Raw genomic sequence first — 23822 nt, forward strand, 5'->3', positions numbered from 1 at the left:
AATAGTTGATTTGCATTTTATCTAATGACTAAGGATGTTGAACATTTATTTAAGAGTTTTTCAGCCATTTGAGTTTCCTATTTTTAGAATTTTCTGGTTAATCTGAACTTTATAAATTGGATTATTTGTTTTCTTGATATTTAATTTTAAAAATTATATATATAATATATAATATATATAATATAATATATATAATATTAGATTAGCTGTCTACAGATATGGAGTTCATAAAAAATATTTTCCCATTTTGTACACTGCTCTTTCCAAATGATGATATCCTTTTAATTACAGAATCTTTTCAGCTTCATGAGATCCCATTTATTAATTGTTGATCTTAGTGCCTGTGCTAATGGTATTCTGTCCAGAAAATCTTGTCCTATGCCTATGAATTTCAAGCTGTTCCCCACTTTCTCTTCTATCAGCTTCAGTGTACCTGATTTTATGTTGAGGCCTTTGATCTATTTGGAGTTTTGTGCACATTGATAAAAATTTATCTATTTGCATTCTTCTATATGCAGCCCTCCAGTTTGACCAACACCATTTGTTGAAGATATTCTTTTTCTTTGCAATATGTATTTCTGGCTTTTTTATGGAAAAGCATGTATCTGTACATTGTTGTGTGAGTTTGTGTCTCGGTTGTCAATTCAATTCCATTTTTTCAATGAAAAGCAACTAAGACACAGTCTTAACCACTGAGTTATCTCTATAGATCCGGGATATGTCTTCTACTTCTGGTTTAGTTTTTGTGTGATGTTTCCAAGTCAATATAGGGATGGAGTTTTGGATTTTTTGTTTCCAAAGGTGATGAGTTGTATGTAGGTCTATGCATGCTGCCATAGAGCTGAGTTCAGAAACATCACATTACGGTCTTCTTGACTCTAATAAGATCTTGGTCTTGAAGTTGCCCTTATTCAAATTGAGTTGCTAAGCCACAGCAGGTAGATAGATGCCTATGAGAGTCAGCTGGCTTTATTCAGTTCTTCCTGGCACTAAGTACCCAGAGGTGATGTCACTGTAACCATTACTCCTATTTTTTAAATAAAGGAGATTAGATTTAGTGAGGAGCAACAGAAGGATAATCAGATTTATGAGAAAGCCAAGACAGAAGATGGGCGCTCATCTGCAGCTGGCTCAGAGAAGAGTAAAGTTGAAAGAATTAACTTTGGCAAGAGTCATATGACCAAGAGATTGGAGCCAAGTTTAAACTGGAGAGCAACTGTTGATTACAAAGAGTAAGTCATTGTTTACATGGGTTTTCTGATACATCTTTAATCACTACATATTTGCCTATCCCCCCCCCCCGGTATTTTATGTCATTTAGAAAACACAGTATGTAGTCCCATGTCTTTCCTGTTTGATTCCCTTTTCCTTCTTTACATATCCCAAATGGAAAACATAGTGGCTTGTGCTTGGACCACTGTGATGGGAGTAAAACACTGGTTACTTTTGTGTAGTAAGTTAAGTAAAAGTAAGTGATATGAGGCAAAAATGATGCTAAAATACACTGAGAAATATCAAGGAATATTAACATATAATGGTAGGGAGAAGGTTATGATCACACTGACATGGAGTTTATCAGGAAAACTCTTGTAGCAATAATGTAAGCAGAATTTAATACTTTAAGAAGGATGCAGTCTCAGCAGTGTTAACAGACCTATGTAGAGTGGATACTGGGATACTGTCTTAGTTAGGGTTGCTATTGCCGTGATGAATCATTGTGACCAAAAGACACTCGGGGAGGTAAGGGCTTATTCACTCATACTTACAGATAACAGTTTATTGCCAAAAGCAGTGAATGTAGGAACTCAATAGGTCAGGACCTTGGAGGCAGGAGCTGATGACGAAGCCATAAAGGGGTGCTTCTTACTGTCTTGCTCAGCCTGCTTTCTTGTAGAACCCAGAACCACCAGCCCAGGGGTGGCCCCACCCTCAGCTGAGTCCTCCCTCCTCAATCACTAATTAAGAAAATGCCCTAAAGGCTTGCCTTTCTACACAGTCCAATCTCATGGAAACATTTTCTCAATTGACGTTCCCTCCTCTCTGATGACTTTAGTTTGTGTCAAGTTGAGATAAAATTATCCAGTGGACATACTAAGCATAAGAAAAGAGTAAGTAAAGATTAAGAATTATCGCTACTCAAAGGCTGAGAAGATGGCTCAACTAATCAAGTGTTTGCCTTGCAAGCATGGAAAGCCTGACTTTAATTCACAGAACTCAAAAGCAAAAACAAAACAGAGCAGATGTAGTGGTGTGTGCTTGTAATTCCACTGCTGGGGAAATGCAGATGGGTGGATCCCTGGAATTTGCTGGCCAGCCAGCTTAGTCTACTTGCTGGATTCCAGACCAACAAGAGACTTTGTTTCAGACAAAAGGTGACAGTGCTTGGGGAACAGTACAGACACACACACACACACACACACACACACACACACACACGTATGTATACAGGCTTGTCCTCTGGCGTCCAAATGCATGTGCACATACATGTTCATCCACACATATGGAATATACATGTATATGTAGATGCAGCCCCCCTCAAACACACACACATATACACACGAATGCATACTTGCACACATACACACTCACATATGCACATGCAATACATACATGCATATATTAGTGTATGTGTGTGTGTGTGTGTGTGTGTGTCATTGCTACTCAAATTTGGGGGTGTCAAGTTTCTAGAGTAAATAAGTCATGTTTCCATTACTCTAACAAGATGCCCAAGTTAATTTACAAAGAAGAAATAGTCGATTATGGGTCATGATTCGCTAGCACAATATACTAAAGCTCAGTTTTGTAATATATTTATTTAGCCACAAAAGCTCTGTAAAGGATAGCCAAGAGGAAAAACAAGGAAAATTGGAAAAGTCATCAGCATCTGTTTCCCCGGGCCGTGCGCAGTTACTTCGGTAAGTTTAGGTTGGTATGACCATGTCCTTTTGGCCACCCATACAGAATGGCCAATCACCATGCTGGTTAAAGGCCTCTTTAATACTATACTAGGGACCCAGGTACTTAGCATACTGACAGTTACCAGTGATGCTAATAAAAGTGAGGGTTATGGACTGCTTTAAGTATATTCTAGGATGCACTTCTAATGCAGTTGTGTGGCTCAGAGGAAGGGCTTGCTATGTACTAAGGAAAGACCTACATCTAAGGCAGAGAGTGGAGAACCTAGTGGAGCATGCACTAACAGCTGATCTTAGCTCTTGTGTCCTAACAAAGTTGTGACATGTGTCTGTGTCTCGTTGTTTATAGATGACTCCTCCAATTCTATAGAGACACATGTAATTTCCAATTAGAAAAATTTACACAAGGCCAGCTATGAGCATTGGGTATCCTTTTCAGTTCAACAACAGCAGCAGCAACAGCAACAGCAGCAGCAGCAGCAACAACAACAACATAACACAAAGGGTTGGCCATTATACGTTGGAGGGTTTCCTAGTGGTGATAGGAGGAAACATGTGCACACTCAAACTAAAATACAGCCCTTAAGACCCTGATTGCATTGATGCTAGCTTTACTTCTTAGTTCACTATAATAAATTTAGTCAATGTGTTTAAGAATGTTTGAAGCTTTTTTACTTTGAAATAAAAATAGACTCATAGGAAGCTGCAAAGGCAGTGCTCTCAGTATCCTTTGCCCAGCCTCCTCAGTGACATCACTCTACAGTCACAGCACCAGGATATGGCCATGGTTTAGTGAGTCATTTACCCATGCATTCTGGGATAAATTTCACCTGTACTGTAATGAACACATCAATCAGAACACAGAACTTCCCCACATGTGGGTTTCCTCATGTTTACCCCTCAGAGTCACATCTAGTCTCATCTCTAACTCCAGCCAACCATTCCTCTCTTCTCCAGAGTACTGATCAGTATTTAAGACTTAAGTGATCTTTCAGTGCTTGCTGTTTATCTCTATCATTTTCTCTCTTTCCCTACATTTCTGTGGATCACTTAATTAAGCATTTTGGTTTGTCTGTAGTCTTTTGGGATGCATCTTTCTTTATAGCTCTGCATTGCCTTTGCTCCAGGTGGATTTGCGTGCATGACTGCTTGCATGCATGTGTGTATGTGTGTGCGATGAATACTATTTGCTAATACTGTCTTTTAGCAGATGCATAGAAATCTTGTTTTTCTTCTGAGGCTCACAAGGCATTGATGTCATCTGCTGCTTGAGTGCAGGGTGTTTTATTATTGTTATAGCCCTGCTCAGTCTGTAGCTAACACTGAAGACTTTGTGTTACTATTCTTAGTAAGGGTGGTGAGAAGGTTGAAGAGACTGCCAGTGAGAGCTCCTCAGAGAGTGAGGAGGATGAGGAGCCTCCCGACCACCGCCAGGAAGCCAATGCAGACCTTCCTTCAGAATACTGGCAGATTCAGAAGCTGGTGAAATATTTAAAGGTAAGAAAAATCTTTACAGTATTTAGCGGAAATTCTTTTCTAAATACATGACATGCCTCTTAAGTAGGAATAGTGGGCACTGTGGTTGTCATTTGCATATACAAAAGGAAAAGGTCTTATTATTCTGAGTAGTCAAGCTTAGATAGACCTTGTAAAGCAGAACCTGACTGGTATCTGTTCTCTCTCTTGGTGTGTGTGTGTGTGTGTGACAGGGGTGGGGGGTTAGGAATTACTATGATCAATAGCAAGTATTGACTTAATCTGTGTTTCATGATTTTCATTTAGTGTAGTAGAAAGAGCATAGAGCTTGACTTAACCCGCATCACTGGCTACTGAAAAGCTGTGGCTTGAGCCTCAACATAAGCAATGAAGTAGATGAAATACCTGTACCACAGGCCTTTTCAAGACTGAGAACCTCGTTTGAAATATGTATCGTAGCATCTCACATAGTGGGTGCTTAAGATATGGCTCACGTCCATCTCTCTCTCTAGTCAGAAGAGACATGAAAATACCTTACGTCATGACTAGCCCATAAGGGGAATATAAATATTTGAATGGAGGAAGGGGCAAGGAAAAAGAGCTGTCACAGCCCAAATTAACATTCCTTGCTACTCTGGTAAAGCCTTCTTTAAAGCTGAAGTCCAAAACGATGGGTAAAAAAGTGGGACAAAATATTTTGACTACCTCATATTTTCTTCTTCTTTTCCATATCTTTGGCCAGATTGGCCAAGGCTGTTGCTATTTAAAGGGTATTGCCTCCTCACCTCAGGAGAGCATGTAAAACAGCTTTTGTGCATTCTTTGAGAATCTGACAAAGGCTCTCTGAATGGATGGTCTTGAAGGTGTGAAAGAGCTGAGGAAACTGAAAGAAAAACAAACTCTCTCCTCTGAGGGGCGTTCCTTTGGTGAAAACTGCCAGAATTAGATTTTTTTTTCCTGAGTCTCACATCGCCGGAAAAATTAGTGAAGACATTGTGAAATGTATTTTAATTCTCTTTTGGGAATTCTGGTCCTCAGTCTCCTCTGATATGAATCATGATGACATTACTGGTTAGAAGGAAATCATTTAACAGGCAAAAGTACAATGCTCTGACAGTCAAGGCAGGCATTTCTAGGCACCAGGGCAGGTCCATGTCAGAACAGTAGCAACCATAGTCTGATTAGCTTTTTTGTGTCTGTTTTTGTGTCCCAATGGGTATCTGCTACTAACGTGACTCATTCTTGCAAAAATAAGTACTGATTGGCTGGAGCAATGGATAGATCAGTAAAGGGCTTGTTATGTAAGACTGAGTTTGGATTCTCAGAACCTATAAAAATGTTAGACATGGTTATACAGATCACTCTCGTGAAGCAGTGGTAGAGACAGGCCAACCTCAGGAGTTTGTTAACCAATCAGTGAACTCTTGATCAGTAAGTGAGCCTTTCTCAAAAGGTGGAGGCCAAGGGAGAAAAAACAATAAGCAACCCTACTCAGCTGAAAAACCTATAACTAAAACTACTGGCCCATCAAGATGACCCCAGTGGAGTAGTAATGGCATATTTTACTTGGAGCTAACAAATAGCAGTATAATTGTACTTAAGACCTGGGAAATAGGAGGGAATTCATGCTAGGTATTATAAATCCATCAACTACCAATGGCTAGCATGGTCATAGACCCTAGAGGAGAATCTACTACTGACATTTATAATTTCCAACTACTCTAAAAACTGACTCTTACACACACAGATAAGTCTAATTCTCGACTCTAAATATAGAAACTTCTTTTTGCAGCAGAGATTCACAACTATTTCTAATACAGACAGGGTGCCCATTCCCTCTAGCTACATCTACAATGCAACTCCTACATCTAAGGCTTAGGGAAAATTGTGGAAGATGGGACAGAAAGATTGTAAGAGCCAGAAGATCAGGTCACCTGCAGTGAAATAATGTGCCATGGATATGAAATGGACTTTGTACCCACAAAATCTGAACAATATGGTTACTTAAACAAGACCTGCATCGTGACAGTACCAGCCCTCTCCCCTAGATGGGGAACTGCAGGCAATCAATGGTTACTAACAGAGGAAGAATTAGCTTTCATCAGGGTCACACACCCTGGTAAGTTATTCAGTTTCTATGAGATCAGGGCTAACCTCATGTATATATGAGCAATGCTAGAGGGACTCAGTTGGTTATGTCCATGTACATGTAACGATAGTTAGAGAAGGGGTCATTAATCTGAGAGGAAGTGGGGCATGAGAGACGTGTAAATAAATGAGTGGAAATAGTGTAAATACTGTACTCATATACGACATTCTCAAAAAGTTACAGAATAAGTGGACATGTGATACTAGTTGTTAGGATGTCAACTCTTAGCTGCCACACATATACACAAATTCTACACACAAAAAAGAAATATATTACGTATAAAAAAGCAGTAATTTTATATGCCCAGTGTGCTATAAGTAAAATCTGTTAGTGGGAATTCAAAGAATAAGAAATTTTAGAGTCAAAATAAATCCTTCCATTTGAAATTTGGATCTGTGTTTCCAGTTTGAACCTGTGAGTCTATGTGCCCTGATCAGCTTTTCTAGGAGACAGGAAGGTCACATTGTTTGGATGACTCAAGGAATACTTGTTGTCATGTATCATTTTCCACTTATAGTATTATATATTGCACGTTAAATTTGTTCTTTGTGAGTAATTTAACAAAAGAAATGCAAAGAGAGTACGTGTTGAAGCCTATTCTGCTCTGAAATGAGTAAACTAGAGCCTAATGAGCAAAATTAATCTAAAAGCTAATTACCCGAATCAAGTTTTAATGGCTAAATCAAATTAAGGTCAGCAAATAAAGTATTTTACTATTTTTACCTGACTATATTCTAAGCTGTACTAGTCAAAATATCAGGATACTACTGTAAGAAGAGATATGGTGACCATGGCAACAGACTAGAGCCAGGCATGGAGACGCTGAAGAGTAGCTCTCCACAACTGACAGCTTTTGGAAGAGGTATGAGAGGGGCAGGCCACTAAGAATTTGATCGTGCTCTAGTAAAAGACTGCTTTTGTTTATTTATTTATTTATTTATTTATTTATTTATATTTTTTTACTTCCTTTGGGGAAAGATCACAGTGCAGGGCGAACATGGAAGGGACTGGGAAGGGATTATGATTGGGGTTTATGATGTAAAACTCCCAGAGAACCGATAAAAATGTTTTTTAAAATACTTACAATGAAGAAAAGATGCTCTCTAGTCACTTGTATTGGAGAAACTGAAGATAAACCTGCAAATGGATGAAGTTGGGGGGTGGGGCGCTGACACTCAATGGGGAGAGGGCCTGCTGCACAAGTGTAAGGGCTGCAGTTCAGAGCTCTAATGCCTACGCAAGTCCCTGGCAGGTATAGAACCTGCCCGTGACCCCAGAGCATGGGTGGAAATGACAGAATTCCCAGAGCAAGCTGGGTAGACTACTTGTGGAAATGATTGTGGAAGACACCTTACATCATCCTGCTCCCAGTCATCATGGCCTCCTTCAGCAAGTAGGGGATCCCAGCTTCCCCTGCTTAGGCTTGTGATGCCAAACTAGAACCTTTTACATCAGTCCCATAGGGGGATGTGCACATCTCAACCCTACGAAGACCTAGTCCACTCCTGAACTAAGTAAATGCATGCACAGAAAAAACTAAGATAGCTTGAACAAAGAAGAAAGAATGAAACAAAATCCTCCAGTGTGCACAGCAACACAAACATGGAAAACCAAGAAAGATGATGAGCCTTCTCCAAAATTGTTCATCCCATATTAATGATGGCTAATAAAAATGACCTGGAAGAACTTCCAGAAGAAGAATTCAAAAGAATGCTTTATAAGTATGCTCAAACAGCTCAAAGAAGACATGCCAGTATTAGTAGAGAGCATAAACAATGAGGCGAAAGAGATAAGAAAATCAAGCTATGAAAATAGTTTAATTAAGAGATTCTGAAACAAAAATGAAACTGAAATGATGTTGGAAATGGTAAAAATATAAGCCTAATAAAAACTTTTCGTGGAAAGTCTCGGGACAATAGGTCACATCGGAAACAGATTCATGGCTGGAAGACACAGTAGAGGAAATTGATCACTCAGTAAAAGTCAATGAGAAATTACTAAAAAGCAAACAGAAGCTGAGAGAGCTCCACAGTGCCATAATGGGGATAATGTTCAGATGCCAAGCATATAATGAAAAGAATACCACAGGGGAGGCATGGAGAGCATTTTCAACATTATCATGGAAAACAAGCAAACAAGAAATCCCCAAATCTAGAGATACCCAGCCACATACTAGAGACCTACAGATTTACAAATAAAACAGGGCCAGAAAAGAAACTCTCAAAGATTTATTACAGTTTAAAAAGTAAAAATGCAGAATAAAGGGCATTGGAAACTGCAAGAGAGAAACATCTGAGCCACTTAGAAAGGTGTTATAAGAATAACACATGAACAGTCAAAGCCAGAGGGCCTGGAACTATGTATTTCAAGTTCTGAAGAACCACAATTTCCAAATTTAGACTATTATACCTAGCAAAAATGTCTATTAAAATTGGAAGAGAAATAAAAACTTTCCATGATAAAATGCTAGTAGGAGTGAAAGCTGGTGCAGTCACTTGGGAAATGAATGTGGAAGTTCTTGAGAAAGCTATTTTGGAGAAGGTAACATGAGGTGCTGAGAAAAAGGTATATTCTTTTGTTTTAGGGTGGAATGCTCTATAAATATCAGTCAAGTCCAATTGGTCCAAAGCTTCAATTAGTTTTATTGTGTCCCTGTTTAGTTTCTGTTTTCCTGATCGGTCCATTGAGGAGAGTGGAGTGTTGAAGTCACCCACAATAATTGTGTTGGGTGAAATGTGTGCTTTGAGCTTTAGTAAAGTTTCTTTTATGAATGAGGGTGCCCTTGCATTTGGTGCATAGATGTTCAGAATTGAAAGTTCTTCTTGGTGGATTTTTCCTTTGACCAGCAAGAAGTGCCCTTCTGTATCTCTTTTGATGACTTTAGGTTGAAAATCAATTTTATCTGATATTAGAATGGATACTCCGGCTGTTTCCTGAGACCATTGGCTTGTAAAATTGTCTTCCAGCCTTTTACTCTAAGGTGGTTTTTGTCTTTGACAATGAGGTGTGTTTCCTGTATGCAGCAAAATGTAGGGTCTTGCTTCCTTATCCAGTCTGTTAGTCTATGTCTTTTTATTGGGGAGTTGAGTCCATTGACGTTAAGAGATATTAAAGAGTAGTGATTATTATTTTCTGTCATTTTCAATGTTATTTTTATATTTGAGTGGTTATATTCTTTTGGGTTTGATGAAAGAAGGTAACTATCTTGCTTTTTCCAGGGTGTAGTTTCCAAAGTAGATGGGCTTACCAGCTCTACCGCTCCTGGGCACATTTCCAAAGGACTCTTGCGATGACTATTCTTGGTTGTCAACTTGACTATATCTGGAATGAACTACAATCCAGAAATGGATTGTACACCTGTAACCTGAATCTTAAGGCTAGAAGACATTATGCCTTTGATCCAAACCATGAGGCTGGAAGACAGAGGCTTTTAATTCAGATCTTTGAGGTGGGATGACACAGGATCTTAATCTGGATCAATACATACCTTTAATCCAGATTTTGAGGCACACATTTAATCTGGGCCATAGCTTCTACTGGAGGCCTACAGATGAACAATAGGAAAAGGAAGGATTCCTTCTTTTCTGCCTGCTTGCACTTAATTGCCAGGACATCTGGGGAACCTACTTCTTCAAGATTCTGGCTTATACAGAACACTAGCTGGATTTCCCATTCACTGGCCACTGTTGGGCCAGTTGGACTGCAGACTGTAAGTCATTCCAATATATTCCATATATATATATATGTGTGTGTGTGTGTGTGTGTGTGTGTGTGTGTGTGTGTGTGTATAAAATGGGGTCTTGATGATAAAAACCCCCATTACTGAAGATACCATATATTTGAGTCATAGAACAGAGAATTGAAGCTGATTTATCTGAATCCCTACTTCCCTACTGGCTAGCTTTGGGAGTTTTGAAGCTTTGAGTGTGTGCGCGCGTGTGTGTGTGTGTGTGTGTGTGTGTGTGTGTGTGTGTATTTGTATATATATATTTATACATATATATATATATACACAAATATATTCATTCCATAAGTTCTGTGACTCTAGAGAACCTTAACTAACACAAACTCTATATCCTATAGTGGAGATACTTACTCCTCCAATCTTTATTGTTTCTATGTTCACAACAACTTGAAAATGGAGAGCCTTTTGTATATCCATCAACTGATAAATAATGAAAATGTAACACATATACAGCAAAATATTATTTGGCTATTAAGAAAAATGAAATTATGAAACTCTCAGGTAAATGGATGAAACTAGAAGTAGTCATTCTGAGGAGTCATTACATTGGCCTGTGGGTGTGTTTGAGGGACAGTTTCTTGATTAATTGATGCACGAGAGCCCAGCTTACTGTGGCTAGTGCCATCCCAGGGCATGTGGGCCTGGGCTATATAAGAAGGGGGCAGAATATGAGCCCAGAGACAAGGCAGCAAACAGCATTCTTCTATTCTTATGGTTCTTATGACTTAAAAACATGGGAATAAAATATTAAGGAAAATATAGACTACGTTATGATTTGAGGAGTTTGTGGGAATTTCTACAAGTGTCATTTTTAAAAAAATTCCCAATCTTGAAGATTCTTCTTTGTCATGTGTTTGAAAGCGCTATTGGAGCACAGGTAGATGTGTGCACAGCTCAGGATACATTCCCAGGATTCTGCCAAGTCTGTTACCCAGATACAGAGCTGTTCAAGCCCTCTTATCTTTTGTAAAGGGGGAAGTTCTAAGTCTCAGTAAGTAGCATAGACTGGCCTTGTACTTATGACCATCTTGCCTGCATCTTCTGAGTACTGGGATTACAGGCTTCCCCCACACTCTGATGCCTTTTCTTAACCCTTAGTGTATCAGCCAGGGAAAACACTGTCATCAGTCAATGTCCACAATTTTAAAGCCTTGAGTACAACAGGCCATTCAGGTTCAGACATAGCTTTTGGAAAAAGAGCAGGACAACCTTGATGTTTTCCAAGAGTCTGTTGCCTTTGTTTTCTTTTCATGAGAAAAGGCAGAGAGTCAGATGGGGCGGAAGCATGAGAACAGCCAAGGTGCAGAGCAAGGTGGGAGGCAGAAGCATGGCTTTTGATGGTGGAAAGATAACAGTGGGATTCTACCGACCAGCTCAGCAGCTTTGGGTGGGCTGGCACCACTTTCGTCAGTTTCAGTTTCCTCACTGGTAAAGAAGGGAAAAGTGTCCACATGTCAGTACCACAGCGGATATTAAATGCAACACAACACATCTTGAGTGCTTGGCACGGAGCCCATAGTGATTGCAGTGATAACTGCATTTGTGGCGTATGGCTATGACCATAGAAGTTGCATGATTCACAGTGTTGCTCACTTGACCAGGTGGCCCTCAAGTTTTGCTTTAAAATTTCTAGCAAAACAATAAAAAGAGGACAACACAGTGAGTTAATACAGTGAAGGATAGACTTACGGTCATTAAATAAAAAGAAGCCAGTTGCCAATGACTCTGGGAGAGTTTTGGCCCTTAGGAAGGCACTGGACAAGGGAGCACATAGCATGGCTCCCAGATGGCATGCTGCGGAGACCATAGCGAAGCGTCTCCAAATAGCCTGGTTATAGAATGCTACCTTGAGTTATTCAGCTGCTTAGGATAAAGCCACATAGCCTTGGGCCAAATGGGGATGTGCTGTTTCTGTCCCAGAACAGCTAAGGAAAACATTTATTGATGAAGTGCTACTTAGGCTCACACAAGTTATTCATCAGGAAATCGTGTGCAAATGTGATACTTTTGGCCAGACACTAAATTGCTTGGAATTCTTATAGCTCCCACAGGTAAATCTCTTAACATAGCCAATAAAAAGGGAAAGTAGATCTACAAATGACTTCTAGGGTTTTTGTTTTTTTTTTTTTTTGACACAGGTAACTGTTTTATACACAGACACAAAAGGATATTAAAAGGTCTCTGAAATGCAAAATTGGATGTCTGTAGGTAATCTCAAAGTAAACATACCTGACATTTTAATTTACAAAATTATGGCTCCAATGTAGAAATAGCAATGTTGACCTGACTTTCTGTCTACTGTTGTCCAAGGATAGAATGTCTGTGATGATGAAAAAAGTTGATGAGCTCATTAATATTGAAAAAGTCAATGAACTGTAGCTTATTATTTATCCAGCACTATGAGCTCAGATCCTGGCACATAAGAAAAGGGAGTTGAAATCCAATTATTTGGCTTTAACCTACATTCGCTTCAACTTGCAAAAGTTTGTGTGTGTCTGTCTGTCTGTGTGTGTCTGTCTGTCTGTCTGTGTCTGCGTGCGCTCCTTTTATTTTGAGATTTTTAGAACACATTTTTAAAATTAAGTTATAAACTGCATTTTTTTTCACTCGTCAACCTTCCAACTTCTTTTGTCTCCCTAGTTGATGTGTCCATACACAGTTCTCCCACCCAATTACTAATCAAGTCAACCCTGCTTGGCTCCTGGGTTCATGCGTGCACAGAGTGGCATGGCCGTAGACTTGTACTCTAATTGAAATGCAGTGCCACACTTCTTTTCGGCCCTGCTTCCTGATAAGTACATTCTGTCTTCTGCTGCCATGGGGACTCACCTCATCAAACTTCTTAACTGCTTCATCAGTAGAGAGGTCCTACTTAATTCCTGTCTTTATCTGCAGTGTATGTTGCTAAGGATCACAAGTTCAAGTTTGACCCTTGAACTTCTGACTAAATGATGGTGGAAGGAGGTTGAGGCTCCTGGTAGATTGCTCCTCTGTTCCTCCTCTCAGCCCCAGGAGCTCATCTCCTCTCCCTGTCAGAGCCCCTCAGTGGGTAACTCTCCTCCCTTTTCTCTCTTCCTCTTTCACCTCCCTTTGTCCTTCAAGATACACTTCTACCTTTGCATCTGCTCTTCTGAGACAGATACCTCTTCCTCCACTGGCCAGAATATTTTAAAATCTTTCAAGAAAAAGCTTTTTTGCAATGATTAGAGGCTACAGTTTGCTAACATCTGTGCTCTACATTTCTTCTGAGGCCCTAGCATCACAGTGATGCTATATCATTCACTTCTAAACATGGTATATGGAAAAAACCCTGAAATAAGAGAAGCATTCATTTGGAAAAGAGGGTTTATCATTCACAAGAGTAGTTATTAAACTGATACGGATGGATAATCTCAGATACAGGCCAGCAGGGAACAGGAAGGTAGAAATAACACAAGTTTGCCTTAAAAACACATTAATGTACAAAGAATGGCCTTAAATGAAGAAAGAGTGAGTTTAGCCAAGGATAAATTTCTGTGAAAATCCATTTCAATGTGGATTATGCCCAGAATTTGTCTCTGAATTGAAGAGAAAACCAAGGCAGTGAGGTTATCTCCCGGGCATGGTAGGTGACAGTGAGGAGGGTGATGTTACAGGCATGGCTGGTTCTCTGGTAGTTTGGAGGGTTTTGTGTGCATCTGGGATGATGTTTCTCTCACCTGTCGGTGTTTACTGTGGCTGTTGCCTGGGGAGAGCATGTCTGCCCAACTCTGGCCACAGCTCTAAGCTTCGTGAAGTGATGTTAATATGCACTGCTGGAAATTCTGAAGTGCTGTGCTCAGAAGGACTGACCCTTGCCTGCTTATACAGTAATAGAGGAATGCAAAGTGGGTTCTCCATTTCACCAGATGTCCCCCTTCCCTGCAGAACTCCACTAGGAGACTGGGCAGGCTGATGCCGAAAGTATCAGTTTAGAAAGATGTATCCAGTAGCAAGCAGAGGAAAAAAATAGAGCACGGTGGAAAAGATCAGGCCAGTGACAAGGGGTTGCACTGGAAGAGAATCGTCAGCATCATACGCAGGAGGGACACTCTCCATCGACAGATTCATAAAACACCCATGTACATTTCATTTCACATGATCCATGGACCATAGCGGTTACTCTTTTGTTCCGTTTGGTATACACAAGTTTGAAATTTAAAAGCATGAAAATTAAAGGTGCCTGGAAGTCCCCTAGATTACTGGGGATGGGGCCTGACGAGTGACATTCCTATCAAAAAGGCTACTAGGGTGTCACTTTAAAGGAGATATGCAGGACTCTTTGAAGAAGGATTCTGAGCAATACATGCATTTCCAGTTGAAATCTCTGTTGACACTGCTTTACTGGGACCCTGTTACTACACACACACACACACACACACACACACACACACACACACAGAGCTCTCAAGTGGTTAACAAGTTCTGAGTGGTAATTGGGAGTTAAATGCTTTTCTTTTTTCATCGTAGGAATTTGATGTACTTTGCAATCAATTACACTTAATTAAATTCCATTCCCATTACTTGTGTCTTAGGTTTGGAGTGGCAGAAGGTTTGATCCCTGTTTCATTGGTGGAAAAGCTGAGAAATCCTTTTGCTGTAGGCCACACAGAAGGTGGCTGTGGCTGGGATCACATCCAGCTTCTATCTTTATTGCCAGTTGCCTGGTGATTCTGTCTCACTGTCAAGAAACCTAGGACCCAGAAGGCTTGTAGACATTGCTTCACCATCTTCCTTCTCATTTGCATAGCTTCATCTGAGTGAGAGGCTGAGAAGGAGCCTCTTTACAATGGAACTGGTATTCATTTTTGGAAGGTAGCCTTGGTGTGTTCTTCGACTAGGTTTTTAAGGGAGTGAGGACAGTGGAGGTACAGTTAAAAGGGCCCTTTGAAATTGGAAAGCCTTTGAGGGCTGGAGAGAGGGCTCAGCAGTTAAGAGCACTGACTGCTCTTCTGGAGGTCCTGAGTTCAATTCCCAGCAACCACATGGTGGCTGGCAACCATCTGTAATGGGACAACCTCTTCTGGTGTGTCTGAAGAGAGAGCAACAGCGTACTCATACACAAGAAAGAAACAAGGAAAGGAAGAGAGAAAAGAACGAAAATGGAAAACTGTGGTCACTGTTCATGTACTCAGTAAACTATAGCTGTTAGAAGAGCGTTGCTGTCCACAGTAATATTTTTAAGATTATGCATGATATCTCACCCATGTGAGTTCCATTTTGAAAAATCAGTACCCAGACACAACATGAGTGCAAGGTCTTCTGTGTCTTTAAATTGTCTGATGGAGGGTCTAAGAAGATGTGTCAGTGATTGTGTTTGCCGTGCACACAGGAGGACCTGAATTCGAGTCTCTAGCTGCTTATAGTGCCATAGTGCTGTAAGCTCACTACTGGCGGATGAGCAGAGACGGGTGAGTCCTGGAGAGTCACTGGCAATCTTTCCTGCCAAAAGAGTGAGCTCTGTAGTCAGTAAGAGACTCTGACTAAAACAAACATAGTGGAGAGTGATTAAGACATTTTCATGTCAACCTCTGACATCCACACATGTCCTTCGCCCCTGATGTTACCTGTTAGCAATTATGCTTAAATCCTATTATCTATGAAAATTTTACATGGTAGTCCACACTTATGTTTTCATAAATATGTTTTGGGCTACATTAAATGAGTGAATCTGTACTCCATAAGTGAATAGTGACATTTTTCAGTTCTCAGGGTTTCATCCCTCCTTGCCCTTTTGTCTGTCGAAAGCAGACTACTGAGGTGATCTTGGTAACGCAGAGCTACTGACTCAGAACCACTGAAACCACTGGGAGTAGTCATCATACCACCACATCAACCAGACCACCACATCAACCAAACCACCAAAAGTGGCAATGTGAAAAATCTTCAGCTGGGCACAGGGCCATATGCTCACAGTGTCAGGGACTCACTCTGTTCCAGGGACTGGAGGCCAGCGAGGGCAACACACACACACACACACACACACTAAAATCCTCCAGGTGTTAGAACATGCTCCTTAGGACGCTTATGTCTCTGGCGTCTCCAACACCCTCTCTCCCTAGCAGAGAAAGGAAACCTCAGGTAAATTCCTTGGGCTTTGATTCATTTACTAATCCATTCACTCGTTATGTATCTATTTATGAGCAGGTAGTATGAGCTAGCCATTTAGTGATTCATAAATCATTTGTACTGCAAAACTTTAATATCTAAGGCAGTTATATGTAACAACTTGAACTTGTAATGGATTTTTGATGGAATCCGCTCCCTGATGTATCTCTCACACCACACTTGTTTCTGAAAGTGTGTTCTGACCAAAATCTGTTCAGTTGGAGAAAAATCTCTCTGGCTGGTTCTCAGTTTGTATAATGTGAAGGATTGCCTTTGCTTTTTGTTTTTTAAAAAGCTGACTTTATGTTACAGACACTTCTATAGTATATGCACTTTACATCTGTGTATAGACAGATCTGCCATAATCATTAGTAGATACTGTGTATTTGCAGGAAAATCGGAGTGTTGAGTCCCTTCCTGGTCCACTAGTCTTTGAGATTTGTGCTAGTAAGGCTGTGGCTCCTTTCCCAGCCTTGGGTGGGTGTGGCTGTCTGCCGTGGCCTGCCAAGTTCTGCAGTGCTCAGAACCACAGTAGGATATATTATACATATATATATATATATATATATATATATATATATATATATATATATATATATATATCTTACTTATCTCAAAAGACTCATGGTTTTTGAGATGGGGTCTTGCCACATTGCCCTCATATGTAAGTTATATATATACTCTTTGGTTTAAGCTCTTAAGAATTATAGAAATGGTAAACTCATGTATGTTCACTATGAACATTTAAGCTGGGTAAATGAAGGCTTCTTTACAGATATTTCATAATTTGTATAATAAGGTCATTCATCATCATCATCTTCATTATTATTTGCTTTTTGAGATCAGATCTTACTCATTAGACCACGGTGACCTGAAACTCATTATTAGCTTGGGCTGTCTGTGAACTAATAGCAATGCTGCTGCCTCAGTTCTTTGAGTCCTGACATTACAAGTGCTTAGCAGTTTCATAGTGGTAATGTCTGAATTTTATTCTGGTTATACTTCAACTCTCTGGATGCATCCTTTAGATACATACATTATTTCTGTGGGACAGATTCATTAAAAGGCAGTATGGGAATGAATAGAGAATACAAACTCCTGATAGCTCTAGTGTGGAGTTGTTTAATGTGTGTAAATGCTTACTTAAATAAGATTTTAGTCATGTATATTGATGCATGCTTATAATCCCAACACTCAGAATACTGGAGGCAAGATACTGAGTTCAAGGTCAGCCTGAGTTACACTACAAGCTCAAGGTACCAACCTGGACTATCAAGGTAGACCCTGTATGGTGGTTCAACTCAACTGTCAAATTAATGAGATTTGGGATCACAGGGGGCACAAGCCCCTGCGCATGCCTGTAGAGGATGATGTTGATTAGATGAACTGAAGGGGGACGATTCCCTGTTGGGGACTCCATTCTCTAGACTGGGACTCTGGCCTGATAAAAGCAAGAGTGAGCTGAGCACACACACTCTCTCTGTCTTCTGATTGTAGGTGTGATGTGATCAGCTGCTCTGAGTTGCCACCTTGTAGTGTGTACCGTTTGACCAGAGCAAACGGACCCTTATTTCTTAAGTTTTTTTTTTTAATTAGGGTAGCTTATGGCAGCTTCAGAAAAGAAGCTGAGATACCTTCTCTTAAAAAGAAGCGCAATAGGAATCTGTACAATACTCCTGCACTCAAAAAATTCAAGCGTCTTGGGCTAGGGAGATCACAAGTATGAAGATTCATGATGGGACCCTTGGATCTCCCCTGGCACCCACATGAATCATCAAATTGGGTATGTCTGCATATCAAGTTACCCCCCCAAAAGTTTTATTCTTGTAAGTATGCATCTTACATGGATGTGTTCATATTGGTGTGTGCACATGTATATGTGAAGGTGTGCATGTGTGCAGGGCCAGAAGTCAACAGTTGTTCGTTTTCCCACATTCATGTTTTGTGATGGGGTCTCTCTTTGACCTAGAAGTTCACCGATTTCAGTAGACTTGCTAGCCAATGAGCTCCAAGATTTTCATTGTCTCCCCCCGTCCCATTGCAGCAGTTATAGGCTCCACACTTTTTCTATGGGCTCTGGGTTCCCAGGTTCTATTCCTTGTGCTTGTGCAAAAGATACTTCGCTAACAGATATCTCCCCAGAGTCAATAAAGCTATTTTCAGAAAGGAAGAAGTGCCTCCTAAAGTTTGAGAAGGCTTAATTAATTTTCTTTTAATGTGAATTAACGAATTAGGTTTAGTTCACAAAAAAGAAAATCTGTTAGCTCCTTGCAGTAAGCCTATATCAGCATTCTACAGTATAACTAATATTTTCTATTCTTGATGCAGAATTAAATCACCCAGAGGTGTTGAAATGAAAACCAACAAACAGTAACCCTGAAGCCTAGGGGCTGATCACATGGATTTGCCTGAATTGGTCTGGGATGGAGTCAGGATACTGACAGTCATTAAAAATATTCCCAGGACAATGAGGTCCTTCATCAGGAATTAAAATCTATTGCTATAAGTTCTCAGGAGTTGCCTGGGTTTTTTATTTTATTTTATTTTAGCCAGTTGTCTTTGGGCTTGCACATTGCTGGCCAGTAAGAAGGTTGCCAATTGCTGTCATCTGTCCTACATACCTTTACCCTTTGTTCTGTGTGCTGTTTTATTCTTGATGTTATAGTAATCCTTTGGCTACTATACCGATTGCTGGCATTTTCTGTCAACTTATCACAAGCTGTCTTATCTACTATTAATAAGCATCTAGTCTGTTCTCTGTGGCCCATGAGTTTTGTGTAGTAGAAGCTAGGAAGGCTTTCCAAGTTTAGTCAAAGATGACAGAAATATTTTTGCTTCTGGTAGACATTTGTGTGTGCATTCAACTTTCATTTTGTCTTATTTTATTCTGTTGCTAACCTTTCATTTCCTAATTTTATTCTCTTTGAGATTACATATGATGTATTTTGATCGTATTCACTCTTCTACCAAGCCCCTACAGAACAATCCCCTGCCTCCGTTTACCAAGCAGCTTCATGTCCCTTTCTGTTACCAACCCCTACAGATCCAGCCGCTCCTACTTACTCATCCAACTTCATGTCCTTCTCCACTCTTTAGACCCGTCAAGTTCTCTTCATATATTCTTGGTGTGTGGCCTTTCACTTGGAGTTCGGCCCTCCTACCATGGCCTATACTCTTAAAGGAAATGGACTCTTCTCCCAGCGCCTCTCAGTTGCCATCAGCTCCTTAGCTAGAAGAGGTGCTTTGTGCTACTGTCCCCTCTCCAGGCTGGTGTTTCATGTGACTTGTGTTCACATAGGTATTGTGTGTATTGTCACAACTGCTGTGAGTTCATATGTGCAGCTGCTCTTCCACACACAGAAAATGCTGATTCCTTGTGGTCATCCCACTGCCTCTGCACAGAGTACTGTCACGAAAGCAGAGGGAACACCATCAGCAAAGCACAAGGCAGTTTCTCAGACCTGGAGAAACATGCCTAGCCAACTATGAAAAACTTATGGTTTCTTAATAAGTAAGTCCAGATCTAATGTATTTCGATTTCACTGTTGTGTATGGTAGGAAAGTTACCTAACTCTTTTTCTACTTTATTTGTCCACACACACTATCGGCTCATCCACTCTGCCCCCCTGTGGCAGAGTGTGCCAACACTGTAGCCACTGCAGTCACTCAGAGGACGTTGTCTGCTTCGCTCGGCTGCTGTTGGGTTACTTCCGCTCTGCACAGCTTTGATCTGTCTTAGCATTTGCTTGTCTCAAATATTTAAACACTAAGTTTTGTGTATTTCCATCTCTGATATTTTTGTTGTTGTTTTGCCATGGGATCACATTATATAGGTCAGATTGGTCTCAAACCCATCACCCTCCTGTCTCAGCCTCCAGAGTTCAAGGATTACTGGAATTTGCCACCAGGACTGGCTTCAGATCACCTTTATAGTGAATTAGGAGTCAGGTTTAAAGGAAAAGTTGTTTAAGATTTTAGTTGATTTACATGAATTTGTGACTTACTGTTGAGTGAATTAAAATTCAAATTACATTGAGTCACCTCATTTAAGCCTGATGTCACCCCCTAATTTATTGTCATTTTTGTGTCTTACTGTGTTCCCCAGCTTTCCCCTCCCTATGCAAGGAAACATTTCTTGTGAGATTTATTCATAGATATTTTGTTGTTGTTAATATCAATGTGGGGATTTTTTTTTTTTTGGGTGTTTTGTATTTGGTTTTTTTGAGACAGGGTTTCTCTGTGTAGCCCTGGCTGTCCTGGAACTCACTCTGTAAACCAGGCTGGCCTCGAACTCAGAAATCCACCTGCCTCTGGGGGATTATTTTTATATTACCCATTTTGGTTTATTATGTTGGGGATATGGGTGCAGAATCATTCATTTTCAGTATTATCCTTGTATAGCTATTTTACTGAACTATCCTAGTAAATATTGCAATTACTGAGCTTATTTTCTTACAAAATTTTAGGAAGGCAGTTACATTTGCTACAGTTGTTTTCCTTGATGTAGTCAGTAACGTGTCAAATTGTTAGTAATGTGGAAATTGTCAATTTCCATAAATGTCCCATAGCTATTTTAAAGCAATGCTTGTAGAATCCTTGCGTTGCTGTTTACCCATTGTAAGTAAAAATTTTAGTAAGCTTCTGCAAACTAAATAGCTGGAATCTAATTTTCATTAAACACACACACATGCACACACACACACACACACACACACAGACACACACACACACACACACACAGACACACACGTGCGCACACGCACACACATGCACACACACACATACACACACACACACACATGCACACACACACACACACACACAGACACACACACGCACACACACACACACACACTTTTTCCTTGGGGTTCTGTCCAGTCTTAGGTTTATGAGTGCTGACTCATCAGCATAAAATAGATTTGCAAATAAACAGAAGGCCAAGCAAGGGATTTTACTGCTTTGACTCACTTGGTCATTTGCCAGTCAGTCCCTTGAATACCTTTTGCTATTTCTGATCCTGGGCGATGTCTCCAAGCTCTGCTGGGCACTGGGCCCTCTGTCACCATTAACAAGCAGACACTGAAAGGGCTTCACTTTTTTTGACTTCTTAGTGGTGTGTTTAAAGGGAAAATGCTGAGACTGTCTAGAGCCAGTTGCATGTGCTGTGATGGCTATTCTGCTGCTTTAGCAGGTATCCCTTGGCTTCTTAATTGCAGGTGGTGGGGATGGGACAAGAGAGGCCTCTGGGTGGGATCATGCCTCTGTTTTCCTCACTGTCTCACTGGGTTGAGGGCTCTCTAACAATAGATGCTCTCTGACAATAGAGGACCCTGCCTATGTGTTGCCCCCTCCCTCCCCCCCCCAGTGTTTGATCTTATAGTATCCTTTCCTGAACAAAGGAAAATGTAGCAAACTCATTTCTAAGGCCCCTGCTGGGTCACCTTAGCCACCCACTCTCTGCTCCCTCTTTTCTTTGGAACTTTTCAGTAAGCCAGATATTTATTTCTTCAGGATCACATTTAACTCTCCCATCTGGGAACTCCCCCAGCTGCAGTGATCTTTTAGAAATGTCATTGGCGTCTGCTGGCCAATCTTGAAATAAAGATTATAAAACCCATTCAGGTCTGGTTAGCACACACCATTTAGCTATATAGCCACCATATAGTAGATGCATGGGGACCAGGAGTTGAAGGCTATCCTTGTCCAGTGAGGCGAAGTCCTGGGCTACAGGGGAAGACCATGTCTCAAATTATTAAGGAATAAAACTTTCAGTTTGGCCCCTGGACAGGAGCTGTTCTAGGCCACTTGGGTTCTTGGATCATCATGTCCCACACTGTCACTCAGGACTAGTCCACATTGACTGTAAGAGCTCTTAACGAGGCCGGCCGTCTTCCACATCTGCATACATACCATGTCTGCTCCTCTGCTACCAGGGAAAGCTCCTACCTTCTACCCAGGTTTCATTTGTTCCTTTATGGAAGAATAGCCTAGGTTCATCTGTGCTGTCTACGCCTCTTCCTTGTGATACTTTTCAGACAGAGTGTCATTCATTCTAACTGTACAGAAGTTCTATAAGATTTGTAGACATTGGGTTTGCTTAATTTTAATGTGATTTTTTTTTTTACTTGCAAACTTTTAAAAGGTTTTTTTTCATTTATGTGAGGATTAGAAAGCAAAGTTCTTTCTCTTACATTAACCTCCGGTATCTCAGGAAGGCCAAGATCATGTCCTGGAATTTAGTGCTTGTCATCAGGCTGGACAAATCGTGAGCACGCCAATCAATGACTACAAAACCAAGCTTGAAAATATTATTTATCTCAGCACACCAAAAGTCTGTTTCTTCTTCATACACAGTGAGAGGGAGCATTACACTGTGCTGCAGATAGTATATTTCCTTAATTCAAAGATTTTATTGTTTAGAAAAAATATCCTTATTGCATTCTGCCATTCAAAAAGAAATGTTGAGCTGGGCGATGATGTCTCAGCGGAAGGAAAGCACTTGCTATGCATGCATGAAGCCAGGAGTCAGGATTGATAGGCCAGACAAATTTGGAGACCTGTCTAAAGTCCCAGTATCTGGGAGGTGGAGTCAGAGCAAGCTGGAAAGCCAGAGTATGTGAACCGACACAAGCAGGTATGAAACTTTGATTCAATATATGTAAGATGAAGGGAGACTGAGGGAGACACACCTCCACATGCATGCACATGCATTTGTATCTACCCGCATGTGAGCATCCATACATGCACAAAAATGTTATAGAAAGTATCAACTCAACCAAGTCTTTACTGTAGACCAACAACAACTTGCTCACCATAAAGGAATAAAAGCAATTCTTTTTTATTTATCTAATACCTGGGAAAACCCACTATGACTTGCTTGGCAGTTCTCACGACCAGGATGTAACATCTATCAGTCCCACTGAAACATGGGCGGAAATTGTAGTTATGGTATGTTTAGTATAAGAGGGACCCTGTCAATCCTCTCCATCAGAAATAAAAAAAAAACAACAGAATAGTATTTATAATAAAATTATATTTAAAAAAAAAAACAAAGAGAGGTTAAGAAATTGCACAAGAGAATGGTAGTTAACGTCAGTTCTGCATGTTGTAACCTGATTGTGACAGTGGACAGACACCTTCTGGTTGAAGAAAGAAATTTGAACTGCAGGAAACAGAGGCTTGGAGACGCCTGAGCAGGGGCTGAGCCGGAGACAAACGGGCAAAAGAATTGCATTCATTTCAGAAATGGAAAAGTTTATGGGATACGTTTCTGAAAACCCTTCAGAAGCTAGTAAAATATGTTTTACTATGTTTTCTCCAGCTTTTAAAACTCCGCAGATGCAAAAGTGTGTGATAAAATGTGAAAATACATATCGGCGACTAATTGTTTGCGGCAGGTTTAATTGTGAGG

The 23822-nt window shown here is 40.4% G+C and overlaps 1 protein-coding gene across 1 annotated transcript in view; it reads left to right on the forward strand.

Moving 5' to 3' along the window:
• The window catches only part of Odad2 (outer dynein arm docking complex subunit 2), a 181148-nt gene that overhangs the window by 15649 nt on the left and 141677 nt on the right, over positions 1–23822 (forward strand). Inside the window, exons 7-9 of the mRNA XM_052157531.1 lie at positions 1045–1232; positions 2820–2915; positions 4265–4412. Coding sequence (XP_052013491.1) covers positions 1045–1232; positions 2820–2915; positions 4265–4412 — 432 coding nt within the window. The remainder of the gene's footprint in view (positions 1–1044; positions 1233–2819; positions 2916–4264; positions 4413–23822) is intronic.

The sequence above is a fragment of the Apodemus sylvaticus genome, chromosome 14 (genome assembly GCF_947179515.1).
Source record: "Apodemus sylvaticus chromosome 14, mApoSyl1.1, whole genome shotgun sequence".
Classification (NCBI taxonomy): Eukaryota; Metazoa; Chordata; class Mammalia; order Rodentia; family Muridae; genus Apodemus; species Apodemus sylvaticus.